The 9,216-nt window shown below is 42.3% G+C and overlaps 1 protein-coding gene across 2 annotated transcripts; it reads right to left on the bottom strand.

Annotated features, from left to right (window-relative positions):
- Positions 1 to 4,950: 4,950 nt before the first annotated feature.
- Positions 4,951 to 8,645, bottom strand: LOC109987325 (uncharacterized protein C14orf93). Of its 2 annotated transcripts, XM_029278468.2 has the most exons (6): positions 8,228 to 8,645; positions 7,655 to 7,716; positions 7,149 to 7,246; positions 6,945 to 7,063; positions 6,694 to 6,861; positions 6,205 to 6,342 (listed from the first exon to the last, which is right to left on the bottom strand). In XM_029278468.2, the coding sequence occupies exons 1-5, from the start codon at positions 8,522 to 8,524 to the stop codon at positions 6,706 to 6,708; spliced, it is 732 nt and encodes a 243-aa protein (XP_029134301.2). In that variant the 5' UTR covers positions 8,525 to 8,645; the 3' UTR covers positions 6,205 to 6,342; positions 6,694 to 6,705. The 2 variants fall into 2 exon arrangements, with proteins under 2 accessions (XP_020494023.2, XP_029134301.2); XM_020638367.3 differs by lacking the exon at positions 6,694 to 6,861 and having other exon boundaries at positions 4,951 to 6,342; positions 8,228 to 8,639.
- Between the last annotated feature and the right edge of the window lie 571 nt (positions 8,646 to 9,216).

The raw sequence follows: 9,216 nt of genomic DNA, 5'->3' as shown, positions 1-9,216 counted from the left end.
GGCTTTACAATTACAACAAATAAATAGTCAGTCTCCTTACTGTTTGTGTTGCTTTGAATGTGAGAAAAATGCATCACTTTTGATTCTGTCTGATTCATAATTAAAGACTCCTCACTGTGGTTTTAAAATCACCTAAAGGAACAGACCTGATGCATATGCAGCCGACACGGGGTCATTTAAGAGTTGTTAATATTATCTTTCAAACATGTCTTTCCTCAAATGTCAAATCGAGACTTTAAACATGATCTTAAAGGTCCCTGGCCTTGTCTGGAACATCTGGTCAACCTGCTTGGACTGTCCCCATTACAGGATGTCCTTCAGAGCTATTTGTTTGGAGTGTAGCTTACAATGGAGGTCAGCACTTGTATAGCGGCCGGTGCCCCGGACAGACACAGGAAGCTGGCAGAGCGTGGAGAGGAAGAGCACATGGACAGAAGAATGGGAGCGCTGACAGTTCACCGAGGACACTCTGAGCTGAGATTCATACATCCTTTTAGAGAACATCCACACAAGATTAACACATTTTATTAATAATACAGCAGCTTTTTTATACAAAGATTATTAAGATTGAAACCACTTAAAAGATGGTAAATGGACTTGAGGCTTCTAGTTTTCTGACTAATCAAAGAGCTTATAAATCGCAGGTCACACCTACAGGTTCACACACTGATGGCAGAGGCTGCTGTGTAGTGAGACCATCAGAAGTAACTAATCCCATTCATACACATTCATACTCCGCTGACAAAGCAGCGTGAGAAATTTGGGGTTAAGTGTCTTGCCCAAGGACACATCGGACATGTTGCTTCAGGAGCTGGGGATCGAACCCTCGACCTTCTGATTGTGAAACGACGACTCTATAATAACCACACAGATGGAAAACTTCTAGAATATTTTATAACAGGCTGCTCCTGAAATCTTACTGAGTTCACACATGCACCCCCACATGAGGGGGGTGGGAGGAAGATCATGATGTAAAGAACAAAATGCAAAGCAACAAGGTCCAGAGCAATATCAAGTCTATGTGTTGTAAAAAAAACAAAAAAAAAACACATCTCCGCCTTCAAATATTTCCCGTTGAATTTATTCTCCATATTTAACAACAGGGCTGGTAGGAAAGATTCCATGTAATCATGGAAACAATTATCCTGTTTTCATTCACACATGCAGCTCATCTTTTCTCATACATGCTTTAAAACAACATCATGGAGGAGTTCAGTTTGCTGTGCTTTGGCGCCAACCCAAGGACTCTGAGTGCAACAGTGCTGTGATAAAACACAGCCCTGCTCAGCCCCCCCTTCATGTATTTGATGACAAGCAAGCCTATCGAGGAATGCGCCCTCTAAAATCTTAAATGAAGGTTATAGAGTATCCAAACATGATTCCCGTTTCCTTCCAAGTCCAAATGAAGCGAGTAGTGATGTTTTAAAGTTAAGCCACTGGGAGCATTTGATAGAAGATCCAGATAGCCTCTGCTCTCATTTTGCCATTGACTGTAGATAAACATGGACGGAGTCTCAGTGACGTCACCCGTTGGTAACTTAACGGGGCTTTTGAAGCCTGTTGATGGTTGTCCCCAGGCAGGAAATGCTGCCTCACCCTAACTCTCAGTCAACCTAACGACAGGCTGAGAGCTGAGGTGGGACTTAAAGGCAGAGTTGGTAATTTTGGAAAACTAGTGTAACGTGAGGGTCCGATGTGTTAACTTTCTCAGCAGCACTTTACTGTCATCCACATTGTTCTGCTACACAACAACCACAACACTTCCTTGTTACTCATCACGTCCTGTCGTTAGCCAATCAGAGTTTAGGATGATTAAACTCAAGGCAAACATTATGACAAACACAGAAGTAGATTCAATATAATTTGGTCACAGTTACTAGGTGCTACTGCAAACATTAAAACATGTAACTATATCAATATTAACTTTGTAAACTCAAATATGTAAATAGTTCAGTGTATAAATGTTAACTTGTTTTTAACTTAAACTTAAATACATGAATTAACTCAAATATATGAATTTACTTCACTTTTAAATCTTACACTAGCATGATTTTGAAAGTAGCATTCCCTCAGTGCTCTGTCTGCACCCACCCGCTCCCCTCTGTGCTCCCTCTAAAGCCACGCCCCTCACTTACATGCACAAGTGCCATTGGTCCAGAAGCGGACCTCAGCTCCATTTTCAGAGCACATGAGTTTTTAATGTCTGTCAGGACCTAAAGACAATTTCAACCCAAATCTTAAAAAGTGTATCTGGAGAAAATTACCAACCCTGCCTTTAAGAGTGGGATTGTCTGGCACAACTTCACCAACTACCAAGGTGCATGAAGAGTGAAAAGCTTTAAGAGGTCACTAACTCACGTAGTATGAAGATCAACTTTATTAACAAATAAGAGATTAAACAGCTACAACGCGCCTTCCTGTCTGCCAGGCCTGCCAAGCGCCTTATTTTGTATAACTGTTATCCTTCATAAAATTAAAATGGATTAGTTATACAAAAAGGAAATCACCCCCCATATACTGTGGGCAGATAAAGACATGAGCTATTCAGACCATTTCTGTTTAAATATGCATCTTATTTCTTACTGTAGTCACTTTGGCCGTTGCTGCTGTTTTGCTTGTTGGCCACCTTATGATAGAATTGGAAAAGGGAAAACAGAGAGAGAGAGAGAGAGAGAGTGTGCATGAGGGAGAGGAAGAAAGGGAGATTTATAAGTATTTCCCCTTCATCTGTGTCTGTCATCCTATATCTCTGCATACATTCCTGCCTCTCTTTCCCCCATTGTGTAGCATTGAGCCATCTGTGTGTCTGTTCCTGCAACTCTGACACATTTCCTATACTGGTGTGTGTGTGTGTGTGTGTGTGTGTGTGTGTGTGTGTGTATGTTTTGTGCGTGCACCCTCGACTCACTTCTTGTTTTTGGTGGAGTAATAAGGAAACTCATAGTCAGGGCTTTTTGAAGAGCTTATTGTTAACCACTACCTCCACACTCCTAATCGGCCAATCCATTTGGAGAAGAATAGCAGGAAGTAGAAAGTGGTTGTGTAAGCGGCTGAAGGCCCGCTGTGTTACTCTAAGAGTTTCAGTAAATGCGGTAACCTTTCTGTGGTACGGTGACATCATGGGCAGGCTGAGTTTTACATCTACTGGAAAACAAACATCATAAGAATTCTAAACTCCGCAGACATTTACATCTCAAGGTTTCAGACTCTTTTCAATCTTACAAGTTACGATGAGTAAACATACTCAAAACTCCTAAGTGTGAAAACAAACAGACAATTTTCCTGCCAGGTCCCTGTGAAATGTCTGCGAGATGTCAGAACACAGTAGGAAATATTCAGGGAAAATTCACCCCCAGTGAGCGAGAGGAGGTGTTGACGTTTACATCAGGGGACTGGAGCAATCTTTGTGACTGTAATGAAACTGCTTCAATGTTCTTTTCCACTCTTTTTTATTCATACCTATTGGTAACCTTTGAGCTATTATAACACACGTGGTAGTATGCCCCACCCTTTTTTTTTTGCAACCTCATATACAATTAAATTAAAAATATCCTAAATATTTTTATAATTATTTTGTACTGATGACAAGTTATATTTTGTATCATTTATAATAAAAGAATATTTTACAACAAAAATAATGATAATGCAATGACTTAAGACAACACTAGAACAAAACTAGAGTTCATTTGAGAGAGGAGCATGATACAAATGTTAACTTTTTATTTAAAAAAAACAAAAAAAATGTACTCACAGATGAACTAGTAGGAGGTTGTTCTGATCAGGGTCAACCCCAGGGTCCGATATACCAGCCCGCATAAACAACTTAGATTCTATGCATGATGCATCAATACTTGCTGAAAGGTTGGAAAGTATCATCCTGGACCTAACTGAGACCAGACCAGGTTTTGTGAAGAACAGGGAACAGGTAAACCCAGGATGAAATGATGCGTGCTCTCCACCTCATCGATCATATGAGAAATAGAGATGAAGAATCTGAAGTTTGTCTCGACACTGAAAAGGCCACTGATTGTGTTTGATGTATCTTAAAGATCTAAAGATCTATCTATGATCACAGCTATTCTCCTGAAACAGTTAACATTTAAAATGATTTATGGTCATGTGGTGCCGGTAGCCTAGTGGTAAGTGCAGTCACCCCATGTACGGAGAGTTCTCCAAGCGGGCGGTCCAGGTTCAAACCCAACCTGTGGTTCCTGTCCCGCACATCATTCCCAAATCTCTGTCTCACTGATTTCTCTATGCACTGTCCTATCTCTAAATAAAGGCCCAAAAATACATCTTTAAATCGCTGGTCATTACAATCAACTTCATTTAGATGAATGTTCTCCCCAGGTTGCTCCTTTAGTCCTTTACTTCCAGCATTTAGAAGATTCCCTTTCCCCCCGGTGAGATTCTGTACGTTTGTTTGGGGACTGGTAAAAGTGTTCTCAGCGCTCTTAAAAGTGTTCTGCATTTTGTACATTTGTTTTGTCCTTGGTAAGTGTTTTCTTTTGTTATTTGGTTTAATAAAATTAAGAAAAATTCCTGTGATGTAATTTTGTCCCAAGCTTTGTAAAAGTGTTTCACACTTTGCGATTTCCTTTTGCACTTCCCAGCCACCGTAGTCCTCTCTACAATCTAATTCAGATGTAGATGGGAGAAAGATGCTAACGTAACGTTTACTGATGAAAACGGTTTCACGCACGGAAGACGCAATCCTCCGCCTCAAGCTCTGATTTGTGGAGGGAATTTAGCTGCAAGAACATTTCAAGGTTTTGTAGAAGTCCTAGAACCAAAGAGTCACAGAGTAACAAGCCTGAGCCTGCTCAGCTGGAGATTATGTGGTATTAAGTCTGTTAGACATTTTCACTCTTTTTGGTAGTATTTTAAGATCTCTTTTTACTGGATGGATGTGACAGCTGCGATAAAACCAATAATCTCCAAAGAGCTGGATTTAACCTTAAGTGTTTTATATTTGTGAAATTTGCCAACTGGGTGAAAAAGGCAGACAGAGAGTTCATGTAAATACTATAAGCTGGTTGTAGAAAAGCAACAACAAGAAAAAGACTGAATAAGGAATCTCCAACAATCTCTTAAAGTCCAATAGTACCTTGATGATGGTGTGATGAAGTGACCTAAAATGATTCTGGCATTTACAAACATTGCAGATGATCGAGGTGTGAGTTCACAGTCTGATAGAAGTGAAGTAACAACATTGAAAAAGTAAAAGGCTGCAGAGAATGAAGGCAGGTTTGTTACAGCAGTCTTATGGAGAAATCCGATCTGATTCAGGTTCATTTATGGGAGGCTCAAGATCTAAACATCAGAGAAGATCTGTACTAATCTTCAGAATTAAAAAAAAATAATAATAATCAACAAACTGATGAGTCAAGTTTTAGTTCGAGTGAGCTGAGACCTGATACAGTGTGTCAAAGTTACGCTTTTCTAGTCTTCTGACGACTCAAAGTGCTTTCACACCTACACATTCACACACTGATGGTAGTGGTCGCTATGTAGTATCATCCATCAGAAGTAACTAATCCCATTCATACAGAGCAATTCAAGTGTCTTGCCCAAGTACACATCCCCAGTTGACCAGCTGGGGATTGAACCCTTGACCTTCTGGTTGAGAGGCGACGAATAATAGAGGTGTTACAGATATGGTATCAGACGAGCCAGCGAGGGTGCACAGTGCTGTGTGTGTGTGTGTGTGTGTGTGTGAATGTGTGCGTGTATGTGCCGAAACACAATGTGAATTCACAGACTGGCACACCAATTTTACAAGGTAGTGGATTAATATATGAATGGACAAAGACGTGATGACGGCTGAGCTTAATTTACAGCACGGCCTACAGACTCTTACATCCCTGTGCAACCTGTCTCTGTTCTCTTATTCTCTCCTCGATAATCTTTATGTCCTGTAATCCATCTTGACTCTCATGATGACCCAGTCCGTCTTGTGTTGTGCGGAATGTTTATGTCATAAAATAATAATTTAAAAAAAAGGGGGGAAAAAAAAAGAGCAGAGTTTTAAAAGTTTTGGGTCTTGATATGTCTCTTGGCAGCTTCAGGTTCATATGTGTTTTGTGCTGCTCTGTCCGAGGGTGACCCAACGCGGAGCCTTTTGTGGTGCGTGGCCACATATTTAGGGTCCCTCTCGAGTCTCTCCTGGAGCACGGCGCACAGTTCTGACAGCTCTCTGCTCCTGAACGACGGAGGCCTCACAATCCAGCCAACTTCCCCATCGGCCATGCCATCCTCTTCGTCGGACATCATGTCTATTGTAACACCACTCCAGGCGTCCGTTTCATCTTCGGCCAACACCGCCCTCCTCGCTTCCAGCAGCTGAAAGCACAAGTACTACAATGAGTGCTGCTCTGTGGTGGTAACACAATACCGACAATACATATTTCCCGCATTGATCACTCAAATGTGTACAATAAGCACAAGTATTGAAAAGAAAAGAAAAACAACTGAACTGGTTCAGCATATTATTCTCTCATATAGCCTTTGCATATTAAACCCTGTCCCCCATAGCCCAGAGAAAGCGTTTTCCAGCAGTGTCATCTCCTCCAGCACAGACACCTGCACCTCCCGTTTTTGTCCCTCATTTAATTGAACAATGTGATGGAAGCACGGGGTTACGATATCCTGCTTCGTTTAGCGCTCACATGTTCCTCCTTTTCTTCACTATACCTCTGCTCCAGATCAGACATGATTTGTTTCTTTATCTCCTTCACAGCAGGTGGTTTGACTTCCTGTCCCACTCGATCTGCTCTGTGGTAAATTGAAGCATCGTGCTCTGGAAGCCGTCAAAAATAGATGCCTTGCATATCTGCTGCAGGGGGCTCCGGACTGCTGGAGCTGGGACAGAGCAGAGACGCAGCGAAGTGGAGCCAGTGGAAGAATTGGAATTGACATAGTTATCCTATTCTTATAGATCTTACCCTCTTCCTTCTCTGTCGGCTCCGGGCTGCACTCTTTATGGCCGCTGCCTGGGCCGCGAGGTTGGGCTGGTTGTATCTAAAGTTCCTCCGGACAGTCTCATAATATGTCTTACAGGCAGCTGGGGGAAAAAAAATAATGAGTCAGACCACAGGAAAGTAAACAACAAGAATAAAAAACAGAAATTATTTGATGAGGTTACTTACATGAAGAGACTCCAGTGTCCACACCCTTCATGTCCGGTCTTGAGGCCAGAGCTGCCACCAAATGTGAAGTGACCGCCTCGTTGTAGGGCGAGCTCAGTCTGTCAAGACAAAGTGTTAAGTATGTTAGGTCAGAGAACGAAGACATTCACTTACAGTAAGCTGAATAGATCTTGCTTAGTTTTTGGTAAACAGATTTGAGCTTATTTAGTATTTTTCTCGTCTTCTGACTTCTCAAAGTGCTTTAACCCCGCGTGCCCCCCCCCTCACCCCACCCCCACCCACCCACCCATTCACACACTGATGACTGCTATGTAAAGTGTCCATCAGTGTTATTAACTAACTCCATTCAAACGCCGCCTATGAAGCAGCTGGATCATTTTGGGTTTAAGTGTCTTGTCGAAGGACACGTTGACATGTGGCTGCAGGAGCTGGGGATCGAACCCCTAACCTTCTGTTTGAGATACGACTGACTGCCAGTGAGCCACAGCCGCCTTTTTAAATCTTACCCTTGAGCCGGGTCATAGCGCCTGGTGTTTTCTTCACAGTTGTGAAGACGCCTCACAGTTTCCTATAATGTATGAGAACAAAATGAAAGTCACTTTGGTGGAGAAATGTTCGGGCTTAAGCAGCAGGACTGGGCATTAACCATTCATTTGCTAGATTATTATTATTAGTGTGTGTTTAACATTGATGTTATGTGTGTTTGTGCCTTTAAGTGTGTACATGTATTGATTTTTTTTGGATGGGTTTTGTTGTGTTTCCTCCTCGAGATTGTGCAGGTTGTCACTGTGTGGGCTCTGTGCAGCAACACATGTGAATGGTATCTAGCCTGGAGAATACATTAACCACACACACACACACACACACACACACACACACACACACACACACACACACACACACACACACACACACACACACACACACACACACACACACACACACACACACACACACACACACACACACACACACACACACACACACACACACACACACACACACACACACACACACACACACACACACACACACACACACACACACACGCTGGGACCGTAAGTTAGTGGCCTACTTACTGCAATCTTTGGATTTTGAGCCCGTCTTTTTCTCTTCCCCTCGGAGCAGCCACAGCTTGGTCCTCCGGATTCAGAAGCTCCTTCCCCCAGTGAAGTCAGTCTGGCCTTAATGTCCGCCATGTCTTCCATCAGCTGTGCTTGGTTCTGCAGTACCTCGGTCACCTGGCGAGACAACCTACTGAGGGCGACCAGCAGTCCCTCATCATGCTCTGCAGCGGGACTTGCTGGAACTTGTTCAGCATCTGGGCCAGATGTTGCTCGCAGAGGAGTGGCGACGTGGGGACGCCGGGCGGTCATCGTAGATCAACATTCAAAAACCGCGGGGCACAATGAAGATGTCTTTTTCTTCTTCTTGGCATACAAAAAAAAATGTTAATACCGACCACTTCTTCGTCTTCCTCTTATTTGAGGCTTTAAGGCGATTGGAAAACAACGAGTTGGTGCATTTCCGCCACCTACTGGTGGGGAGTGTAGATCAGGATATCTAATGGAGTGACCCCACTTTCACTTTACAAAAGTCCCCCAGACATCCAAAACACATTTCAGTCATGTGATCGTTTCTTTTTCTTTTGTGCTGCATGTAAACATTTATTTTAGACCACATTCAGGCTGTTTCATGTATATTATTGCGGCTGGGGCAGGGTTTTATTATTGTATGATGAAGTGTACATTGTGTACAGTCAGGTGAGCGTATATTCACCTGCTGGAAATGAATGCTAGACGCATGATGCATGGATGAGAGACAGACGAGAGACTGCAAGTTTGGTCGTTTTTAACATGGGCTACATAATGAACTGGATAATATATTGTAGCTTAACTAAGGCAGAATGCTCTGTTATAATTTTATTTTTGATCAATAATTAGACATTTCAAGGGACTGCATTTGAATTCCATGCGGTCAGGACTACTTTTCTGTGAATAAATATTTAAATAAAATTAAATAATAAAACAAATAATATCTTCTCAACCAACTTAGTTTGTCTGCAATA

The sequence above is a fragment of the Labrus bergylta genome, chromosome 21, assembly GCF_963930695.1.
Source record: "Labrus bergylta chromosome 21, fLabBer1.1, whole genome shotgun sequence".
NCBI lineage: Eukaryota > Metazoa > Chordata > Actinopteri > Labriformes > Labridae > Labrus > Labrus bergylta.
The sequence above is the reverse complement of the archived record's forward strand: the minus strand, read 5'-3'. Positions and strand labels throughout refer to the sequence as shown.

What these genes read in the sequence shown, in the direction of transcription:
- LOC109987325 (XM_020638367.3), bottom strand. Translation starts at nt 8,524, where the DNA reads ATGACCGCCCGGCGTCCCCACGTCGCCACTCCTCTGCGAGCAACATCT. An exon ending in CTCAAAATCCAAAGATTGCA is followed by an intron (nt 7,717 to 8,227) that starts GTAAGTAGGCCA and finishes CATACATTATAG; the next exon opens with GAAACTGTGAGGCGTCTTCA. An exon ending in CGCTATGACCCGGCTCAAGG is followed by an intron (nt 7,247 to 7,654) that starts GTAAGATTTAAA and finishes TTGTCTTGACAG; the next exon opens with ACTGAGCTCGCCCTACAACG.